Below are 23,122 nucleotides of genomic sequence, written 5' to 3'. Positions count from 1 at the left end.
GGTGAATGGGGAAGGGGATCCCTGGGTCTTGGGATGACAGATTGGGAAGTATACCAAGTTACTTGAAATGCCAGTGCTCATTGCTCTGAAAAGCCCTCTGCTTTACGTCCCTTGACACAAGTAAGAGCTGATAGCAGGACAGCTAGAAAGGAAAAGAAAGAGAAAGAAGGAAATAGACGGCGTCTTCATGCTCTGTTCTGTGTGGTACCCACTTACGTGTCTTTTTATATAATCTATAAATGTGTCCATTTCAAAGACTTTTTGCTCAGAAGAAAGTCTGAAACCAGTGACTTCTCTTGTAAAATAAGGGTCTTTGCATATGCTGTTCCCCTGCATTCAGTGTACACTTTACCTGACCCATACCTGCTCATTCTTTTCTAAGTATAGATGCCATTTTAAAAGGAAGCCTTCCCTGCCCCCTGCCCCCGTGTAAATTAGATCCCCCTGTTTATTCCCTGCACTCATATTTGATAGAATTTATTTTATTTGAGCTTATCTATTTGTGTCCTTATTTATCATCTGCCTCACCTCCTGGGAACATTAGCTCCAGGAGAGCAGGGCCTGTGCCCTGTTCTGTTCAGTTCTGCACACACACAGCCTGGCACATGGGTAAGTGCTTAAATATTTGTTGAACCAATGAATGGATGAAGGGTCATTGCCGGTGAAATATTCTCCTGGCCAGCGTCAGAGGAGAGAGAAGAATGACTTTGTTCATGACCATAACTCCACTAGTGGCTAAACTTTCGAAAAGGCAAATGCCAGGTTTACCCAGAAAAAAAGGGAGGGGGAATAGGACCTCCATTATTACCAGTTGCCCTCAAAGCAGCCAGGACACCTGTACTGGCTTGTTTGTGTTTTGTAAGCCTGTAGGGGGCCAGGGCCAAATTTCAGTTTCCTGCAGATAGGTCTTCAGTGCTTGGCTTAATCGGGCACCAAATCCATGTTGAATGAATGAATGGTCTTGGAGGTAGATCATCTCGTTTTGGCCACCAGGAAGCTCATAACTGAAAGCCAGTGCTCATCGTTGAAGCCCGGTTGTATTGGACAGACAGCATCAGCATCACCTGGGAACTTTTTAGAAATGAATTCTCAGGCTCATTCCAGACCTAAAATCAGAAGCTCCAGGCCTGGGGCCCAGGAATCTGTATTTTAACAAGCCCTCCAAGGTGATTCTGATGCACTCAAGTGTGAGATCCTCTGGCTTAAGATCTTGGCCTATTTATTCTCCCTTCCTACTACCCCATGATACTATATTTTAAGTAACTGTATCTGTCGTTTATTGCAGTCTGCTTCCCAGTCTTTCTTGGAAGTTGATAGGGGTATGCATTATAAATAGGTAGCTACATCTAGTCTAGTTTCCCCCATCATACAGAGAAGAAAAGGGGAGAACTAACTTGGCCCAAGTCACACAGCAAGTTGGTGATAAAGCTGGGGCTAGAAGCCAGTTTCCCAACTTCTAGTCTCAGGCTTTCAGCTGTCTCTCCAGCTAGGTTCTAGGTTTCCGAAAGGGCTGGAACCTGTGTCTGCTATTTCAACTCAAATCACCACCATTGCTCTGGGTACAGGTTACCTGTGGTCACGCCCCCACCCGCCGTGCTCCCCTAAGAGCTGGGGGTGCCCCCTCTCTCTAAGGCTGAGCGCATGCACGTGTGCGCCCTGCGGGACGCGCGCCGGGAGAGAGAGTGCGCTGGGGACTGCCCCGCCCCTTCCCTCCTTCCCTCCCTCCCTCCCTCCCTCCCTCCCTCGCGGGTAAACTCCGGGCATCCATCAGTCTGTTAATTGCACTAATTAGAGATCGCGGAGGTGTTAATTGGAAAACCCTGGTATTGTGCCTGTTTGGGGAAGAAAACGTCAATAAAAATTAATTGATGAGTTGGCAGGGCGGGCGGCGCGGGTTCGCAACGAGGCGTAGGGTGTCGTGGCAAATGTTACGGCTCAGATTAAGCGATTGTTAATTAAAAAGCTACGGTAATTAATACTCCGTACACCATATGGGCCCGCGGAAAAGGCACAAAAAGTTTCTACGCGTGTGGGGCTCCCCGTCCCTTTTCCCCTCCCCCGAAAGCACCCTAGCCCTTAGGTCCTCCCTTTGGCCCCAAGGTAGGTGGAACTCGTCACTTCCGGCCGGGGGGGGGGGGACAGAGGCGGACCCGGGCGCGTTCCGAGGCGGCCCTCGTTGGGAGCCCGCGTTCTTCGAAGGGCCAGGAGCCTCGGGAAGTGGGACCCCCCCACCCCACCCCCCGGTGGCCCGCAGACTCCCCCGGAGCGGAAGAGGCGGCTGTGGCTTTGACCCTGCTTGCTTGCTTGCTTCCTTCCTTCCTTCCTTCCTCCCTCCCTCCCTCTCTCCCTCCCTTCCTCCCTCCCTCCCTTCCTCCCTTCCTTTCTTCCTTTCGACGGCGTTGTCTGCGGGAGCGTCGGGGTACTGGCCAAAGGCTCCGGGGTGCCCTGGCTCCCCAAGGGAACCCTGAGAGATGGAAGACCAGGACCTACCCAAGGACAGGACCAGCGCCCCAGACAAAAATCCTAGAGCACAGGAAATGACTCGGCCTCTGCCCCCAGCGCAGCGTAGGAGAGGGTGCAGGGAAGGCTGGGGTGGGCCTCCATTTTAGCAAATCTTAGAAAGACCTTCTAATTTTCTCTCGTGGCTTGTTGGTATGAGCCCAGTGACTTGCCCAAGGTCACACAGCTGGCCCTTGAAACCAGATGGTCTCATTCCCAGAGCGCCTCGCCACTTCTGCAGGTAGTCAGCAGCTCTTTGCTGAGGAAATGTGTACCTGGGGCAGAGCGCGGATTGGCAGGATAGGAGTGTATGGAGAGAGGCGGGAGGGTGGGAGTGAACGGAGGAGGAGGGGGCTCTTGGAGGGTCCCCCTCAGTACCAGAGCAGGCAGCCCCGGTCCCCATTGGGAAATCTGAGGCCTACATTTCCCTTTGGGAAAGGGACAGCTGTGATTCAAGTGGAACCTCAGTGGCTCTCACCAGCCTCTAGAACACAGTGGCTTCTTGTGTACATAACTGACTAGGGAGTTTTCCTCCTGGAGCTTCCAAGTCAGAAGAGACCTTCAAGACCACCTCTCCATGTAGAGATGGGGAAATGGAGGCCCAGAGAAGGAGGAAGGCAAAGAAGTCACAGCTGGTTGTGACTGAGCTCAGGCCCCCTGACACCCAGTCCCCTGCCTTCTCTAGCCAGAGTCCAGGCTCCCATGGACGCTGCCTTTCCCCACCAGCCCACACCCTTGTTGTGGGTGCAGGGCACGGATATCAAGGCCTGCCTCCAGTACCCCACTCCACCCCACCCCATCCCTACCTGGCCGGGCGCCAGGCACCCAGAGCCTGCTCACCCACAGTGCAGGGAGCACCCCAGTGCTGTTGCAACGCCTGCAGAGAGACAGGCAGGAGGCTTGAGGCTGCCGCTGTGCTCCTCCTCAGGAGGACAGGTGTCTCAGGGCAGAGGTGAGGAGAGGCCTGGGAGCACCCACCTGCAGGTTTGGATGGGTATTGGTGGACAGGCAGGCGCGAGCCTGGAAGGAGGTGAAGGCCCCGGGAGGGGGCAGAGCAGCACGCCACGTGGGAATTAATGCCATTCGTACACCCTGCGGAAATGACTTTTCAAATGCATATAATCTCAAGCATGCAAATGAGAGGCTTGCTTCACCCTGTTTAATATGAATGATCGGCCCTTGAATAGCTATTATTACACGCCACATTGCAGCAATTATGTTGTTCACTGGGTGTCGCTCTGTACCCCCCCCCCCAATAAAAAGAAAAGAAAAGGGCACCTCTGTTTGCATCCTCCTTCCTTTTTTCTCCCTTTTTCCAAACTTGCTGTCTGAGCAACTTTATGGTGTGTGTGAATGTTGGAAGGGGGGCACTCTTCCTTATCCCAAGAAGAAACTGCTGGATTCTCTCTCCTTTCTCCTGCGCACACACACCCCTGAGGCTCTGGTCTTTGTCCCCTGGGGCCCAGGAGTTTTCAGATCTTAGGGAAGCTAGACTTGGAATCCAGGCACGCAGCTGCTCTCCACCCCCAGCAGGGCCAGGGTCAGGCAGAGGGAGAGCAGAGCGGCCCCTGCTGTCTCCCCATCCCCCTTGTGTATCTGGGGCCCAGGCCTGAGCGAGGGAAGGTGCTCTGTAGGCTGCTGGGAGGGATCCGGGTGGGCGGTTGTGGGGAGGGTCTGGAGCCCTGTGCTCTGGCGGGTGGAGGACGGTGCCCACCCCATCCATCATTTGGTAGCTACTGGCCCTGGGGCTGACACGGCCATTAAGGCCGGAGACGAAGTGCTCAATCTCTTCTGAACCGTTGCCCCCAACCTTGCCCTTGCCCCTAGCCCAGCTCCTCTCAGAACCCAGGATTGGGAGCAGCAGCTGGGGGGTGGGGGAGGAACAAGCCCTTGGGAACACACAGAGAAATGCACAAACGTGGGACACTCCAGCAGCACAGGTCACCCAGGAGGCCACACAGGTCCACTGGGACAGACATCTAGAGTCACAAGAGCAGGGTGATATGGCACACACGTGAACTAGTGGCCTCCCCATGGGCCTTTCACAGTGCTCTGTCCCCCCAACCCCCCGTGCACACCTAGATACCCTCACTGTCTTCCCCACTCTGCTGACAGCAGGGACAAAAACAGCAAGTGGCCCAGTAGAGTGAGGAGAAAGAGTTCTTCCGGAGTGAAAGAGAATTGGGGAGCTGCCACCTCGGAGAAGGAACTTGGGAAATAATCCTTCCAACAGTTTCTCTGTTAAGGCCCTCCTGCACCTATTTATTGGGTCAGGGACACCATGTGGTTGTGGGGTCTGCCAAGGCCGAAAGGTAATCAAGAAGGGAGGAAAGAACGCTGGCTGGCTTCCAGCCCAATCGCTGTGTGATCTGGGCCAAGTCTTTGACCTCTGTGAGCCCAGGGTGTTCACCCTTACAAATAGGGCAGGTGAAGAAGAGACCCACCATTTTTGGCGCTTACTCTGCTAGGTGGTTTGTATGTGCTATTTTATTACTCCTCACAGGATCTGAGAGGCTTGGAGTAATTACTTATACAAACAAAGAAACTGAGGTTTAAGGAGTTTAAGACTCATGTCAAAGATCAGTGGGGAATACCAACTGTGTCCTGTTTGGCTGAAATTTGTGTTCCTCTCAAGAGGCTGTGAATCTGGGGATAGCTGGAGACCCCAGACTTTGAGAACAGCTCTGCATACTGAAGTCCCCCATCTGCTTCATAGTCTGTGTACGAGCCCCTGAGATAGTACAGCCTCCGTGAGTTGTAGAAGGAAACCCAGGCCTCCTCCTCACTAACCATAACCATCCCAGACATACCCTCTCTCTGAGCATGTTTCAGCCACTCCTTGAGAGGCAATTAGGGGAGATGGGGGAAGATACAGGATTGAGGCCTTGACTCTGCCTTGGGTAAATCCTCTGACTCTCTGGACCCTCAGTTTCCCATCTGTAAAATCAAGATGATAATAACTATCTCCCGGGACTTCCTTGGTGGCGCAGTGGTTAAGAATCCACCTGCCAATGCAGGGGACACGGGTTTGAGCCCTGGTCCAGGAAGATCCCACATGCCATGGAGCAGCTAAGCCCATGCACCACAACTACTGAGCCTGTGCTCTAGAGCCCACGAGCCACAACTACTGAGCCCGTGCACCACAACTACTGAAGCCTGCACGCCTAGAGCCCGTGCTCCGCAACAAGCCACCGCAATGAGAAGCCCGCGCACCGCAACGAAGAGTAGCCCCCGCTCACCACAACCAGAGAAAAGCCCGCGTGCAGCAACGAAGACCCAACGCAACCAAAAATAAATAAATTTTTTAAAAAACCCAAAAAACTATTCTCCCACAATTCTTGTGAGAAGGGATCTTGCTGCCTGTAGAGACAGTAAATATTGAGTGTCTGCTTTGGGCCAGGTGCTGGGCTGAGGGCCTTAGAATGGAAGGTCAGAAAAGTCGGACCACCAGCTGCCTTCCCTGCACAGCTCCAGGCCCAGCGAAGGGTCTGGCACCCAATAGGTGCTGGGAAAATGGCAGCGGTTTTTGCTGTGTGTGGGGGGGGGGGTGGGGAGGTGGGAAGGAGGCCCTGCCCTTGGGGAACTCCCCATCTAGGGGGGGAACAAACACAAAGGCCATTACAGGTGCCTGTGGGCGGCGGCGGCGGGGGCGGGGGCAATATGGTGGTTCCGGGGACTAGCTCACCTGCTTTCAAGTCCTTGCAGGACCCCCACCCCTCCTCGCTCTGCCCTACACACTACCCTGGAGGGAGAGGCCTGAACCGGTTTGGGTGTGTGGGGGGGTTGGGGGGATAGCGCCTCCTCGAGGAAATGTGGGGGAGGGGGGCAACGGGGAGGCCTCCCGCTTCAGTCTGGAGCTGCCCTTAACTGGGGCGGATGGTGACCTTAGGAGGGAGGGTCTGCACCGCAACAGGGGTCCCAGGATCAGCCTCCAGGAAGCTGAGAGGGAGAAGCCGCCCCAGGACTTGGTGGGGGTTGTGTTGTTTGGGGATGGGGTGTTGAGGGGCATCGCCTGCTTCCCCGGGTGGAACCCGCCCTGCCTGTCCAGCCTCAGCCCCTCCCCCGTGTCTCTCCTCCCCCTCCAGGTCCCGCTAGAGCGACATGATGGTGGAATCCGCCTCGGAGACAATCAGGTCGGCTCCGTCTGGTCAGAACGGCGTGGGCAGCCTCTCCGGGCAGGCCGATGGCGGCGGCGGCGGCAGCGGCGGCGGCGGCGGGGCCGGGACTGCGGGCCCCGCCGGAGGCAGCGCAGGCAGGGATGCGGCCGCGGGCGCAGACAGCAACGGCGAGATGAGCCCTGCGGAGCTGCTCCACTTCCAGCAGCAACAGGTAGGAGCTGGCGCCTCTCCCCAGCAACCCAGGAGAGGGGAGAGGGGCGCCAGGCCTCTTCCCACTACACCCTGGCCACCTGGGGGCCACTGCTCCCTGCCACGCAGCCTCACTTTAACATTCTTGAGAAGGTCCAGCCTGCAGGGACCCCCTCTGTGCGCTCCCGTTCGAGTGGTCACTAAGGCAGGGGGAGAGCAGCCTTCTCAGAAAGAGAAGTGGGACTGGGGGCCCTGAGATCATGGACCTTAGAACAGCCTCAGAAATGCCCACAAGGGCAGACAGACGCCTGGGCAGCAGGCTTGAGGGTGTTCGTCTTGGGTGGGTGGACACCTGGGCTCTCCTCCCGCACTCTGGCTAAGTTAACAAACACGGTTGGGGGAGGGAGACCCTGCTCTAGGTGTGTGCTCTTTGGGGGAGGGGGGCTGTGCACACAGTGGTATCTTCATTTTATTTGTATTATAAAATGTTCCCCACCTCCACCTCTGCTTGGGCCCCTGATGCAAGCTAGATGTGAGATTAAACTTCCAGGCACCAAGGGTCAAGGCAGCTGGGAAAAGGTCAAGAGCAGTAGGCAGAGGCAGGCCTCCATTTTTAGTGCTCAGACTGGAAGTCCTGTCTGTGTCCCCCGCCCTCTTCCCCTTCATCATTCCCACCCTAAACTGCAGAGTTCAGGAGTCCAAGACCAGCCTCTCTGAGGACTGAGAGGCCTTAGGGGTGGGGAAGCCTAACTGGGTTATGACAGAGCAGGGGCCCCAGGTCCCGGCCCCACCCGGGAAAAAAGGAGAATCGTGCTTGACAAGTTCAGGAGAACCGGCCCAGCCAGCCCTGGCCTTGGGATGCTCCTTCTCTTATTTGACTTTGCTCCTCGAATCACTGCTGGTGGCATTGCCCCTTGGGGGCTCTGCTGGGAATGTGGAAAATTCGGGTCCTGCATGTTCCTCCCTGCCCGTACCCCACCCCTGCCTCGTGCACACAGATGTGTGTACCCACATCGCCCTCATGCTCTCTCCCAGGTTTGCCCTGGGGCTCCTCCCCCGACTCCATAGCCCCTAAGGGGCCCTTTCCCACCACACTTGTTGAAGCTAGAGGTCAGACTGGAAGCAGCACCGTCAGAAGCCCGGCCCCGCGCTCTGCACTGAGCTGGTCAGCCAGCACTGATGCAGGAACTGAACAAACCCAGGTTAAGTCCCAGCCTGCCCCTTCCCAGCAGTCAACCTTGGCCAGTCCTGGGCTTCCCTTACCTCTTGGCACCTAAAGTACAGGGTTGTTAGGATCGGATGCAGTTTGGGTGTAAAATCCCTGGTCAGTACGGATGTGAACAGAATTGAGGACTTTAAAAAATTCCTTCCTCTTGCAAACAGTGGAAACTTGAGCAGTAAGGGCCTGTCTCCTTTCTCCAGAGAGATGGTCCTTGGGAGTTTGCTGGTATCTCCCAAGCTCTCCTAAGCAGGTTCTCTGGGGAAGAGACCCACAGAATCTTTACCACCTACGGGGGACAGAAGGTCAAAGGGCAGAACCCTGCCCTTCATCAAAATAATAACAGAACACACCCCACCAGAAATCTCCAAGGCCACCCATTTTGTATGGGTGAAAACGCTTCCTCTCCTGCACCTCTATGCAGACAGAGCTATGAAAAATTTTGAATGTCGGGGGAGGGCTGGGAGGAATACTGAAACTGGAAAGTTTCTTTTAAAAAATTATTTAAAGAGAAGACTGAACACAGATATCAGGATAAGTGGGGAGAGGTGTGGGGTGGGGAGGGACAGAACTGTCTGTACCGATCAGGTTTCTCTGTTCTGCGTTGCACTCAGGCCATGTTTTACCATCTATATTCCACGTTCCAGTTATCCCTGTTTGTTTTGGTGAATATCCCAAAGTCCTGGAAAATCCTATATCTGTTTCACAAATAAACTGGGGTGGAGATTTGGAGGCGGGTGGAGGGAGGGCTGTTTTATCCATTTGGGCTCACTATGGGCGTAGTGCCTGGGGCCAAGGAAAATATTTGAGACTTAAAAAAGGTTTTCTTGGCTCCAAACTATGAAAAGAACCCTGCAAAATTAAAATTACAAAATTTTCAATTAAAAGGAAACAGTCTGTGGGCTGTCCTTCCCCCTCCAATATATGAGCGAGGCTTTGGGGAGAGCTTGAGGGTAACACTTTCTCGTCCCCCCCAACAAGTGTCTCTGACTGTTTGTGGGGTAGAGCGAATGTAGGAAAGAGAGCCGGGGCCCAGCGAGTGCCCCCTCCTCCTTGACCCCCACCAGGAAGTCCTTCAAGGACAAACAAACACCTTGCCTCTGTTTGGTGCTTTGGGTCTTTAATTACTTCACCATCCTGGGGAGATGGGTGTTATTATTCCCATATCACAATGAGGGGGCAGTCAGAGGTAGCACTGACTTGTCCAGGTGACACAGGAAAGGCTAGATCTCAGGTCTCCCGGTTCCTAGTGCAGGGCTCAGCTCCCACCACACTCACAGTCCCCTGAGGGAAGTGGAGGCAGCAAGGCCTGGCGCCTAGTAGGTGCTAAATTAACCACTGCTGGTGAGTGAATGAGAGCACTCCACTCCCAATCTAAAAGCGCTCTTAAAACAAACCAACAAAAGCAGCAATGGCCGCCGGCTCTAAGTGGCCACTCCAGAGGCAGAGGGTGTGAGTGGGTCTGCGGGCAGTGCCCTTGGTCCCTCCTCCTCGTGCCTCCGTGACTCCTCATTCTCTGTCCGTCTGTCGGTCTGTCTGTTGGTCCCTGCCCCTCTGCTCTGGATAAACAAGCCCTGGAAATGCAGTCTTGGCCTTTGGGAGTAATGAGTTGACAAAGGAGAGAGAGAGAGATAAACAGGGCGAGTCAGAAGTCAGGCTGGTGACAGGACTTCAGGCTGAAACAAACAGTGCTGAAGAGGGCAGCCACGTCACTTTGGAACAAGAGCAGGCGCCTGTTTCCATGCAACAGCAGGCCGGGAGCTTGTTTAAACAGAGGCGGGGTAGGGGGGACAGGGCTCAGCTGCCAGGCTCTGTCTGACTGGAGAGAGGGTCCCCCTCTGGCTGCCCCATTTCAGCAGTCAAGGCCCCAGCTTCCCGCTCCCTCCTCCCAGCCCTCTTTTTGGTGAGTGACAGAGCCACACCGCCTCCACTCTGTCCTTGGGGCTTTCTTCTGGTCTCCAGTCTCCTGGAGACTCACCCCTGAGAAGGAAGCGTGGAGAGGAGAGCGCTGTGGGCCCTGGAGCGTGCATTCACTCAGCAAACATGCATCGAACCTTATTTTGCACCTGGCACCCTGCTGGCCCGCTGGAGTTGGTGATCCCCAGCTGCTGTTAAAGAATGCCTTGAACCGAACAGGCGTGCCAGCTGCCCGTCAACCCCCTCCCTTCCTTCACCAAGACAAAGTCTCCTTCCTCAGTGGCCCCCGGCCGCATATTTCCCCTCTAGGATGGCTTTTTTCTTTGAAGGTCGCCCCTGCATTTTCTCCTAATCTAATTTCACCTGTATGAAAATGTTCCCAGTGTGTAGGGCTTTCCCCAGAGACCACAAATATCCCTGATGGGGGGCAGCCAGGGCTGGGAGAAGTGTGTGCCAGCTCTGGGGAGGTGAGGTGGAGGGCCTGGGGAGGTTTTGGGGACCAAGCTGGATGCTCGCTGGATTTGGGGCCAGGAGGACTGGGCCAGACAGTGGGGGCGGGCAGGGCTGCTGGCTCCGCGGCTGAGCTGAAAGGCGTCCTGGGCCTCCGGAGCCTGCACTCCTATTGTCCTCTGGTTGCGGGGGTGACAGGTCAGCGGGGGTCACAGGAGGGTTGCCTAGCGTCTGGGAACTCCCACCACAGTTGCCTTGGCAACTGGGGCCAAATCCCACCCTGTTCACATCCTGTGAGGAGATTCAAAATGGTTGGGGGGCTCTGCACATTCATGGGCTTTTAACTCACCCCCCTCCATAGAGATGGGGCGAAGGGAGTGTCAGGGAGCTGGGGAAAGAAGAATGGAAGAGATTTTTGTTCTCCTCCCCCATCTGGCTCTCCTCTAGGGGAATGGGGTGGAAAGGGGAGGCTTCAGAGGTGAATTAGCCCAGACACCTCACACACGCTGTCAACAGTTGTGTTTGGTCTTCAGGTCTGGGGCCCATTTCTTCAGTCTTTGGGACTCCCACCCTCCTGCCCCAGATTCTGCTCCTTCATCTCTAGTCCTACACCCTCCAAACTCCCCTTTCCTTTCCGTAGAGTGAGCCCCTTCCCAGGAAGTGCTGGGGGCGTGGAGGGAGAGCTGGGACCCGAACTCCTCAGAGGCGAGACTTAGAAAGTTCCCGTGGGTGAGGTCCCTGACCCGGGACAGCTGTGGGGTAGTGTTAGAAACGACCGACCGCTCCCTCTTGCTTGGGAACAGAGAGCAGGTGAGAGGTGGGCCCGGGTAGTAAGGTAACAGGCAGGGTCCTGAGAGGATGCCGCAGGGGAGAGGACCTAACCTCCCTTCTCTCACCCTTCCTGGGTTACTAAACCAAAGGCCACCCTGTTTTGTGTGTCTGCCCCCTAGTCCAACAAAAAAGGAAGTTTCCCTAAGAGGGGAGAGAAAGGTCAAGGAGAGGGCCCGGGGCCTGGGAAAGGGATGCTCAGGCCGCTGCTTCCTTGGGACTAGGGAAGAGCAAGTGCACTGTGCTGCCAGGCTTCCCTTCTGCTGTGGAATTCGGACACCCCCTCTTTTTTCCCCCTCTCACCCCCTTTTTGTTACCAGAGTTCTTGTCCTTACTGATAGGAGTTTGGGGACCAGGGAGAACTGGGGAAAGGGGGTGAGTGTTTCCGCTTCTGAGGGTGAAGGATTGAAGCGGGATGGGCTGCATCCCAGGGCCAGTGCCCAGCTGGTGAGCTAGGTTTTCTCCTACTGGAGCCCCTTCATTCTGAGGAGCCCCGATGGGAGTCAGTGGGGAGGGAACTGCATGCCCCCCACAGTCCCCTCTCTAAACCCCACACTTACAGCCCCTGCGGAATGGCTAGCATGAGGGTGGCGCTGAACCCAGGCCTGGGAATAGACCCCCTTCTGGAGAACTCCAGTTACTGGGACGCATCTGGGAGGAGTCTCTCTGAGGGGAAGCGCCACCATCCCGCGACCGGACCGCCCCGCACTATTTCAGCTCCTTCCCGGATGCCACTGCTGGACCTTTCTGGTGGAGCCGGTTTTGGCCCAGAGGGGCTGGATGGGCCTGGGGCTGCTCCCCGCTGGGGGCACGAAGGGAGGGAAGGAAGGAGCCTCTGGGGAGGGCCTTGCCCTTTTGGGCACTGTTGGGTTCATTTGTTAATTCTGTTCTGTGGAGAGGAGGCATTCTCAAGACGCTCGCTTGGCGGTGAAGGGGTCCTAAAACCGGTCTGTGCATCTCCCACCCACGTGGGCCTGTCTGTATCTGCGCGTTGCTGGTTTTCATTTTAATGGTTCTAATTTGAGAATGCGCCGATGTCATTTTTACGAGGTTGGTGTAAAAAAAATTTACAGCCTTTTCCAAAAAGCTTTTTTTTTTCCAAGGGAAGAAGGTGTAGAATCAGTTCGGGGGTTTTATGGTCTCCTCTTCCCCATCCTCCTTGCCCCCCTTCTCTGTGTAATTTCATTTTTATGTCTCTTTGCTGGAGGATAAAGCCTGGCTGGTGAAGAACCTGGATCTCCCCAGGTCAGCACCCTTAGTGGTGGGGGCCCCTGACCCCTGACCCTTCTCCCTGCACCCCTTCCCTCCACACTCTGGTCCCAGAGGACTTGTATTTCAAGGGGTAGACGGAGAGACGTTTCCTGTTTAATTCAAGTCAACAAATACTTATTAGGTACCTCCTGTTTACTAGCAGTGGGTTAGGTGTCTCCTCTCAGAGATTGTATCAATTCCTGCTTAAAATCCTCCAACAATTTTTCCTTGAGTGTAGAAGGCAATGAAAAGCCATCGTCCCGGTGATGCGGCTGCGGCTCACCCCTGGGACTTCTTCTCAGGCCACTCAGCTTGGCCACACTGGCCTTTTTGGTTCATAATGCTCCAGCCTTATATGCCCACCTCCGGGCTCTTGCACCAGCTCCTTCCAACCGTGAATACCCTCCCCTGGAAGAGTAGCCCCCTCATCCTAAATGCGTCCTCGAGAGGCCTTCCCTGGCCACACAATCTAAGTAACCAGCCAGCCGTCCTTTGCGTAATGCTGGCCATCATCTCACAGCTCGCTTCGCTTTGCTGTAGGGTCTGTCTCATCCCATTAGAATGTGAGCTCCATTAAAGCAAATACGCCATGTCTCCAGTGTCTAGGACAGTGTGAGTGCCCTGTGGGGCTTCACAAATACTCGCTGAATTATAGATAAATGAATCAAAAGTCATATTCCGGGGTTGGGGGGGGAGCAGGTGAGATGGGCCTTCCTGGGAGGGCTTTTCAGGTTTGGGGTGGGCCAGCCCACCAAACACCCTTCTAGGGCCCCTTCCCCTAAATCGAGCCAGCTCTCAGTTGAAATTATTGAGACAATTGAGATCCCAATTTTGCCAAAATTAGCTAGATGCAGACAAAAGAAGTTTGGGTTTTGTCTATTTGGGCTGCTCTTTACCACCATCGGGATTAGACCAGAGTTTGCTGGGGCGGGGGCGGGGGGGGTGTGTTCCTCCATCCTGTCTGCCCAGCTTCTGGCTCCTCATCCCTGTGCAGAGAGCCCCGTGTCAGGCCCAGGGGGATTCAGGTTCTGCTTCTGCCGCTGTGTGACTTTGGGCGCTTCACTGCCCCTCTTCAGATCTCCGTTTCCTTATCGATAAAGTGAACTAGATAAGTGTTTCTTTTCACAAACCTTTTTGCTGGAGGTCTGCCGTAAGAAATGCCTTTTATTTGGAGTGGCAGCACACAAGAGTTTCACGAAACAATGCTTATGCTTACCTAGTAACTCTCATGTTTTCATGTGTGTGTGTGTATTTTTTCCTATTTTTCTGACCTTCTAAATTGATATTATATGACCCACCATTAACTCATGACCAGCAATTGGGAAAACACTAGACTAGATACCCTCTAACACTCCAGCTCACCAGGTCTGTGACCTGCGTGACTCTGCTTCTCTGTTCTCAAAGTTCAGTCCTTCGTGCTTGTCTCCCTGAGCACCAGGTCCCCGCCCTCCCAAACGCACAGAGTAAGGCTGGGACCCCGACACAGACCTGGAATCCTCCAGCCTGGAGAAAGAACCAGTAAACAGCCCTTCACCTGGCCTCCACAGAGAGGATGCTGGTCCTCCCCCAAATTCTCCAAGACAGAAATGAGGGTGTAGTCTCATCCCGCAGATGAGAGATGCATCTGCCCCCAAGACTTGTTTTTCTTTTCATAGCAGCTCCCTGTTGCCCTCAAAGCACTAGCTTCAGTCCCCTCCAACCCCGCCGCCCTCCCTGGATGCCATCCGTTATAAGCCATTTGTTCCTAATTGTGAAGCTCCTGCTAATCACTTCTGAATGGGCGGTTGGGGGAGGAGAGTTCGGCTTCATTAGCGAGACTGAGTTCTTAGGCTTGAGGGGGAATGGGGGTGGGTGTAGATAGAAAAGGGCTTGGTTAACAAGTCCTTCTGGGTGGCACTGGACAAATGATCAGGAGCTGCCTGGGAAGGTGAAAGATCAATAATCACAATCACAAGAGTTAACGTCCATCCAGGACCCACTGAGTGCCAGCACTGTGCCAAGTACTCCATGCACACCGTCACATGTATTCTTCACAGCAAACCTGTGAGCTGACTACAGGGTTATTCCCATTTTACACAGGAAGAAACTGAGGCTCAGAGCAGTGATGTGACTTACCAAAGGTCACTCAGTATTTGGTGGAGCCAGGATTTGGATCCAGATCCCTTTGACCAGGGTCCGGGCCCTGAATGGACCAGTACTGCTTCCTTTAGAGGAAAACTAGACTTCATTCCCCAAACCACAGAGCTGGGCATTTAGTTTTCAGTCTGAGGGGTGGAGGGAGCAGGAAAATAAGGTTTAAAAGGCCAAATGGCTCCCAATCTCCCATTCTGCCCTGAGCCCCCCCACCCCATGCCTTCTCCCTGGTGGGATTCTCAATGCCTCTTCCTACCCAAAGCTGTATCTGGCCCACAAGGAAGGGAAACTGAACCCCGTGTATCAGGCCCCAGCCACGGCAGGCAGTGCAGACCCATGCCTGGTGTGCCAGAGTGGCAACTGTGGCTCGGATGGGGCTTTAGAAAGTCTTAGACCTACCTGATCCCTTGGGTGACCACCCTGGAGGAGGACATCCTAGGCCAGAGGGCCTCCCCCACCCCTCCCAGAGCACCATCCCTGGCTAGGGGTCCAGATGGGGGTGGGGGATGGAGCAGCATTACAGGGCGCTGAGCAGTCAGTGACATGTCCAGGCCATCTGGGGAGGGGAGACTGGGCCCCAAACCCAGGGTCTGCCCATCACCCTCACCCCTGGGCACCTATAGGGTGATCTTCAGGTGGTACCAAGTCCCTAATTGGGTCAAGGCTGGGCTGTAAGCAAAGTCCATGAAATGAGCGTGTGCTGCCCACTGTCACCTCCCCATCTTCTCCAAGCCAGTATGAGGTGGGTGGCCATGAAAGTGAATGAAGGAATGAGTGAAGGATGAATGAATGAAGTGCCTAGAGGAGCAGACCCCGTGGGCTCCTCCAGCCTCTCTGGCTACTTACCTCCAACACAGCCCGATTTTCTGTCCCTGCAAGTGGTTTCCAGGTCCCCAGACTCACCGGCTATTTCAGTCATCTGTGGTGTGAGGGTCGCTGTGCCTGGAACGCCCTTCACCCTTCACCCTCCTTGTCCACTTGCTGAGCCTGCCCTTCCAGCCTCCAGTCAGTGCTGCCACCTCGTCTGGGCCCCGGTGCTGGTGTCCATCTCTACCTCAGTCTGTGACGGGCGTCTCATCACAGCACCAGGCCCTGAGCCCTGGGGCAGGGCCAAGTTCTGTTTCTCTGTATCCCCAGCACCTATCACCATCCCTGGCGGGAAGGAAGGAGTGTGGGGGGAAGGGTGGGAGGTCAGAGGAAGTGACAACCTGGCCAGGCCTAGAGTCTCACCTGGTCCCCTGTCACCTGGCCTAAGGGGGAGGAAAGGCGCAGAGTGATAGGAGGGGTGGGGCCTGTCGCAGAGAGGTCTCACAGGAATGAGATTGCAAGGCCCTGTCATTTTTTTTCCTGCAAATCTTGTAATTTCATGCTCCAGGGGACCACAAAGTAAGTGAGTCAGTGGGGAGAGAATCCAGCCCCCCAGGCCACTCCCCCCACCAGGAGACTGCTCGGGACTCCCCTCCAACTTCCCCTGGAAAACCCTCCCCTGTGGCTCCCCTCTTCCCACCAGGGATTGGTGGGGGGGCTTCCTCCCCCCACCCTGACCAGCATCCCCTCTGGGTCACCTGGGCTGCCAGCCCTGAGCCATCCTCTTCACCCACCTTGCCCCCTGATCTCTGACCCCTCTACCCCATCTCTACCTTTGGAGGACAAAGAGCATCTGTCAAGCCTGTGTCATTACACCTGGGGGGGGTCCCTAAAAACGAGGCACATAGAGGCAGGGCCCCTTCCGGATGACCAGCTGACCACCTCCTTCCCCTCTTCTTCACCCTGCACCTCCTCCCACAGCCTCTCAGAGCCCTTGACCCAGGTCAGATTTCTACTTTCTGATGTGAATCTTGAAGAGAAGCAACCCCGGGCCACTCCTCTTCCGGGGAAGAGGGGCGTGGAAGAGGCCTAGGATCTGGGGCACTGGTGAGGGGCATGCCAATCTGGATGCCAGGTCTGCCCTGGGACACGCTCCCATAGATACGCCAGGGTGTATTAGGTACTGTCCTAAGGTAAACTAGGTTTAAGCCTCAGGGAGGCTCAGCTATTCAATGAAAGGGCTGCGAAGGGGGTGTGTATATATGCTTGGTGTACAGTGGGCGCCCCCTAAGTGTTTGCTAAGTGTTTGCTGAGTGGCGGGGTGGGGGGCTATGAGTGCATCCGTGTCCCACCTTATAGGTCTGCCGTGGTGGTGCTCGCGGTGGGTAGGAGAGCGGAAGTCCACGTGAGGACAGACAAGTGTGTGTGTGGATAGATGTGCGAGGAAGCCACAGGTGGCCTGTTGCATTTAATAGGTGCGCTGGGGAGAGGCTGGAGGAGGTGAGAGATTCAGGATACAGGAAGGAAGCGGATGCTCCTCGAATGCCGACCAAGTGCCAAGCATTGGTCCTTTAACACCCCACCCCCACCCGCACGTATTTCAGAGTTAGGTAGTGGCCCAGTTTTGCGGAGCAGACTGGAACACAAAGATAGGGGATAACTTGCCCAAGGTCACACTACTGGTAGGCGGCACAACTGGGCTTCAAACCCAGGTCTGCCTGATGCCACGCCCCCCTGTCAAAGGCCTGGACACAACTGCTCTGGCCCCCAAGGAGATCTTTGAGGAACCTGGGTATATTTTGTGCTCCTGAAATGTGGATTCAGGACAGGTCCCCACATCCCCTGCCTCTGAGCCCCCTACTGACCTGGAGTGGCGGGGGATGGAGGGCTTGGCTGACCTTACAGAGAACTTCCTGGCCTCTGTCTCCTACCTGACCTCTCCTATTCAACCTCTCACTGCTCGTCCACCCACCTCCTAGGCCCATGGCCTGGCCGGAGAGGCTCCTCCTGCAGACTCCGTGCACCTCCCGTTCTCATGATCCCACCGGCTCAAGAGTCCAGTCTGAGCCACCGTGGCCTCCAAGCCCCGACCACTACAGTCAGTGTAACTCACTGATACTTCACACACTCCCTTCAGGACTTGATCCAATTCCCCCAGCGCCACAAGGCCCTGCTCCCAGACCTCCTGCCCCGACTCATAAAGCCACGTAGCGCTCAGACCCTGAGACCCTGAGACTCCACCCTCATCCCCCCAACTGTGTGCTCCGACTCCAAGTGAATGCTACTCCCATAGCCCCCAGACTGACCACCTAGTAAGGCAGATGGCCTTGGAGCCAGGGTTCTTGGTCTCAAATCCTGACTCTGACGCTTCCTAGCTGTGTGACCTTGGGCATATTACTTAACTTCAGTTTCCTCATCTGCAAAATGGGACTGATAATCCCTACCTCACACCCTCCCTGGAGAGGATTAAATGACATCTTGTCTGTAAAGTGCCTGACACATAGTAGATGCTCGACAAATTGTACCTACTATTAATAGCCTGAGTCCACCACTGTACTTTCTCCTGGGTCCTTGTTTTGACCACTGACCCATTTGCTGCCCCCATTGAGTCCCAACAAAACCTCACCAGGTCCCAGAGTGAGTCCCTACAGGTTCTGATCCCCAAAGCCTGGCAGCTCCTCTCAGTGGCTCCTACCTATATCCTTATCCCCTAGCCCAGGTGGACCCCGTGACCCTCTCACTCATCGCCAAGACCTTCTACATGACCCTGACCTCCTCCCCTTTATTCTCTCCAAACGCTCCCTGAATCCAGGATCCTGCACTGACCCTTGCCCTCCCACGTCTGCTGGAGCAGCCGGAGCACTGATTCGCCCCTGTCTTGCAGGCTCTCCAAGTGGCCCGGCAGTTCCTGCTGCAGCAGGCCTCGGGCCTGAGCTCCCCAGGGAACAATGACAGCAAGCAGTCGGCCTCTGCCGTGCAGGTGAGGAGGATGCCCTCCTGTACTGGGCTGGGCTGGGGCCAGGTCGGAGGGTGGGCTTGGCACCGAGGGAGGGGAAGGACCAGGGAGGGGAAGGACCGGCTGGAGTTGCTCTGGCCCATCCCCAGTGCCAGAGAGGGGGCGGCTTTCCAGAGGGGACTGCAGTCACTGCAGGGGCAGGTGAAGAAACACCACCTTCTCATCTGCACCTGACCGCCCAGCCCTTCCTCCACCAAGCCTCGCGTCTGTCGCTCGGAGTTTGAGTCTGCCTGAGCCCTCTGCCTCTGTACCTGTCTGCCTGCCTCCTCTTCCCTGGCTCTGCCCTCAGGGTCTCTCCCTGGCACTTCTGGGTCACTCGGCCCATCCCTCTCTGCTCCCCTCCCAGGCTCTCTCACTTGCTGAGGCCACCACGCCCTCCCCCCACCTCCTTGTCTCTCACCCACCAACTCTCTCTGTCTCCCCACGTTTCCTGTCTCTTGATGTCTCTCTGTCTCTTTTGTTTTTCTTTGCACAATCTGCCCTTTTTGTCCCCCTCTCCCTTCCCCGCAGCGTGCCGGCCCATCTGGCTGGCTGGGGGAGGGGAGGGGAGATGGGGTTGGGGGCGGGGGTAAGCCAGGCCTTCTGTTTACCTTTTGTGTCACAAAGAACTTGGGAGAATTGCCGTCTGAGTCGGGGTGGGTCACAGCTCCGCGGGCAGCCCGTTCCCCTCCCCCTGGCTCCCCTCCCCCTCCCCCCGGCAGCCGGGCTTCCTCGCTCTCCCCACCCCTCTTGGCCGGGGGGTGGGGGGCGGGGGGGAGGGCGGGGGGCAGGGGTGTTGGCTCCAAATTGGGGAGGGGACTAAGCGGGGCTTTGGAAGGAAGTTTATCTAAAGGAGGAAGGGTGAGCACGATCCGATCCGCAAAGCACTGAAGCCTGAAGGGTGGGGTGCTGAGGGAGTGGGGGGATGAGAGGAGCAGGGCAGGGAGGGGGTACAGGGTGGCCGGAGAAGGACCCGGGACTGGGTTTGTCCTGGGGCAGATTCCAGTGCTCTGCGGCTCCGGCTCCGAGGGCATATCTGGGTTTTCTGTGAAACAAGCTTACGTTCCGAAAGTGCTTTCAAGAAGTTGAAGGTGCCGGACAGGACAGTTGTGGACAGGACAGTTGTGGGGCCTGAGCAGTGACCCTCTTTTAAAAGTCTCCAACCTAATGAGACAGCCCTCAGGGGGAGGAGTTGGGCAAAGAGGGGTAGTGGCCTGGGCGGGGAAGGGGAGGACAGTTCGGATAGCCGCTAACGGGAAGAAGAAAGTTCTCACACTGGAATGAGGTAGTAGGTTCTCATGCCCCCGGAGTGTCAGGACTGGGTCTCTTTGAATTAGGGAGCCCCCCATATATTCCCTGGGTCTGAAGTGGCCCTCGGGCTACTGTTCTGAATCTGTTCTGAATTTTCTACCCTGGGCCCAGCCTAGTACCCACTTCTAAGAACAGGGAGGGGTAGGCTGGGGAACAGTAGGAATGTTCCCCAACCCAGAGAGGGTCTCCTGACCCAAGTAAGAGGGAGGGAGCTGGATGGTAGTTGGAGGGACTGAGGTCAGACATCGGGAAGGACTTTGCAGCAGGGTAAGAAGGGTAGGATCTGAAATAATTAAGAAAGGAAAGGAGGCTGTGGAATCTTCCTTCGGAGATCACCCCCACCCCCCAAAAACGAGAGGGGTCACTCAACAAACACTTACTCAGTACTTCCTAAACTGACAACATTTGCAGAGTGCTTACCGTGTATGCTGGGCTGGGAGGAGCAGGGATGGTACCTGACATAGAGGAAGCTTATTTAGAGGCTGAGAGTTGGGATGGATACAATTTGGTGCCAGAATCAAGGACCCAAACTCAACCTCTTAAGTCTTGGAATCGGGGTCCCTGGGTGAGTGGGGAGACTAGGCCAGAGCTTAGTTTAGGTTAAACTCCCTTGCAAATGACCAGAAGGTAGTCCTCAGTCCTGGCTGGAGCTGCAGCAAGAAAGATCGTGGTGAGACACCAAGAAGAACTTCTAGAAATGGCAAGGGGGCTGAGAAGATGAGACGAGGGCTGGGCACAGCTCAGGGGCCTGCCCTAGCCAACCTTCTGCCCACACTCCCAGCTACCTGTGCTGCCTTCTGTGATTGAGCTCTCCCTGCCTGGGGCCCAGGCCCAGGGACAAACCAGGCAATCTCCAGGCTGGAGCTGGAGACCTAATATGGTTTTAGAAACTCTTCTGAAGCTGGCTCTAAGAGAGGGGTGGTGAACACAGCTGGGAGGTGAGTGGGCAGGCAATCCTGCCTTGAGTTGGGGACCACTGGGAAAGAGGCTGCCATTGATCTGCATTACCCACTTGATTCAGGCTCCGGATCAACAAAATACGCTCTCCCCGATCCCACCACCAGCCTTGAGTTCTTAGAAAAGCTGTTTCTAGGCCCTGGACCCCACGCGGGGTCAGAAGCCCCACTTCCTTGGAGATTATGAACCTGAGGGTGGGGATGAGAGGCAAGGAAGGTATCCAGGGTTGGGGCTCCAGGCTCCTGGAGAAGTTCAGACATGGCCCCAAGAACCCCCATCTCCCCAAGCCCAGAGAACCATCGGGCCAGGGCTCTGTACTGGGGACTGCAGTTCACAACTATGCTAAGCACGTGGCAGTATCACAGTGTAGGCAGGAAACTTTTGAGTTCTGGAGCTAGTTGTTTGGGTTAAAATCCTGGCTCTGCCCCTTGTCAGCTGTGTGACTTTGGACAAGTTTCTTAACCTCTCTGGGCCTGAGCTGCCTCATCTGCAAAATGGGGCTAATAACAGCATCTATCCCCTAGGATGGTGAGGATAAAACGAGATGATTTTGTAAATCACCTGGTGTCTGCCCCACGGTGATTTACATGGTGGTTGGAGGGCTCCAGGCCTGAGCAGGGTCCCTGAGGGAGGGGCTGGAGGCAGCTGTCGGGCATTTTGCCCGGGGCTCACACTGCCAGGGCTTTTGTAAGCATTTAGCTGCCCTGGCCGCCCTCCAGATGGTGACTCACGGGCCTCGCTGGGCTGACTAGCTGACGGTACCCATCCTGACACATCCCAGCCTGGTGAGGGGTCAGTGGGGACACCAGGGGAGCTCAAGCTCAGTCCTCAGAACCCCCAAGGGGTGTGAGGGGAAGGGATGGGCTCAGCCAGCTCAGGAGATAGCAGGCAGCTGCCGCCTCACTGACCTTTCTTGACCCCGCTGGGCCACCTTCAAGACAAGTACACACAAGGTAATCCATCCAGATTACTGCAGCCGCCTCTCCAGCCAGCAGCTCAGCCAACTGGCAGGAACAGCAGGGGCCGGGGAGGCCTTCCAAGGTCATCTCTTCCATTCCCCTGCCTCCAAGTAGGAAAGCCCCAAGGAAGGAAATACCACATCCTTTCCTGCAGGCCACTCGCAGTGACTCACACCCCTGGTGCCTGGAAAGACCTCCTGGGTGTCTAGGCTCAGTCTCCTCGGCTGGGGGCCCTGTCCATCTCCTCTAGTTCAGTTCTCACAGCCATGAGCATGGGAGGCCCAGAGCTTTTGCCCAAAGTGACCCTTGCCACGTAATGCCCCTGGGGCCGGAACGTTGGGGCCCTGGCGTGCCTAAGGTGCACTCGTGGAAGAGGGGAGGGAAAGAAGGGAAAAGGAAAATCCAGAATGTTTTAAAAAGTAATTTTCTTTACATTTGTGTAGAATTTCATGGCCATACAAATCACTTTCACTTACTCCTTCCCCCACTGTCCCTCTAGGCCTCGGTTTTCTCATCTCTAAAATGGTGACAATGATGGTACCTTCCTCCCAGGGCTGCTGTGAGGATTCAGGGAGATAATACACATAAAGGGCTTAGCCAAGCACCTGGCACGCCTGGCACGTAATCAGCCGCCAACAACATCATCTTGAGTAGTCGTGTGAAGCGGGGAGGGCAGATGTGCCAAAGCCCAGTTAGCAGATGCAGAAAGTGAGGCTTGGTGATTTCAAAGGATAGTCAATGTCAGGGACAAGAACCTGGGCCATCTGACTCAGAAATCCAGGGCTCTGAGCTCCACCATGTTGGGGGCCCCCATGTCAAAGGACAGGTATGCAGCTGCCTCGGGAGCACCCAGCAAAGGATACAGCCTGGCTCTGCAAGGGGGGGCTGGATCTGTGCCATGGCCTGCCCCTCCAAGAGTGGGGACCAGAACAGCCCTGCAGCCTGGCTTTCCCGAGCCTCCCCAGGAGACAGTTGTAACGAGAGAGGTTGGCCTTTGGGATCTCTAGCCTCATTGAACCCTTGAGCTCCCTGGATGGTTCCATTTCCACACACTCTCCTAACCCTTCTCAAGACCTGCTCTGGGCGGGCACGGCGGGGGGGCAGGCGGTGCGGGACGTGGGAACAGCGGGAACTGCAGAGCACACAGACCTGGGCATGAATCCCAACCCTGCCACTTAAGGCTCCTCGTTAGAGGCCCCTCAGAGCCTTTATTCACACGGTGTGGCCGTGGCTAAAAAGCTAGGTACCCCTTCCAGGGATGTTTGCACAGAGATGGCTGCAGTAAAGGAGGGGAGCCCAGGGCTGGAGCTCAGCCACTAGTGAAGGGGGGGCAGGAAGAGGTGGGGGCAGTGAGACTTACCGATGTCCCTGGAGCCACTGCACTTCCCCCGTTGCTCCTCTGCCTGGGGATGCCCTCACTGGTGGCTTGAGGCTGAGCCTTGCCCCTGTCAGGGATCCTGAATGGAACCAACTCCTCCTCTTCTGCCCC

At 55.7% G+C, this 23,122-nt stretch overlaps 1 protein-coding gene across 3 annotated transcripts in view; it reads left to right on the top strand.

Moving 5' to 3' along the window:
- Positions 1 to 23,122, top strand: part of FOXP4 (forkhead box P4) — a 51,374-nt gene that overhangs the window by 12,354 nt on the left and 15,898 nt on the right. For all 3 annotated transcript variants that reach the window (XR_005021898.1, XM_036869473.1, XM_036869474.1), the window contains exons 2-3: positions 6,585 to 6,828; positions 18,296 to 18,391. Coding sequence is in view for 2 of the 3 variants with exons in the window: in XM_036869473.1 (XP_036725368.1) it covers positions 6,601 to 6,828; positions 18,296 to 18,391 (324 nt within the window). In the remaining variant the exon portion in view is untranslated. The remainder of the gene's footprint in view (positions 1 to 6,584; positions 6,829 to 18,295; positions 18,392 to 23,122) is intronic.

Source organism: Balaenoptera musculus, chromosome 11 (genome assembly GCF_009873245.2).
Source record: "Balaenoptera musculus isolate JJ_BM4_2016_0621 chromosome 11, mBalMus1.pri.v3, whole genome shotgun sequence".
Taxonomy (NCBI): domain Eukaryota; kingdom Metazoa; phylum Chordata; class Mammalia; order Artiodactyla; family Balaenopteridae; genus Balaenoptera; species Balaenoptera musculus.
The sequence above is the reverse complement of the archived record's forward strand: the minus strand, read 5'-3'. Positions and strand labels throughout refer to the sequence as shown.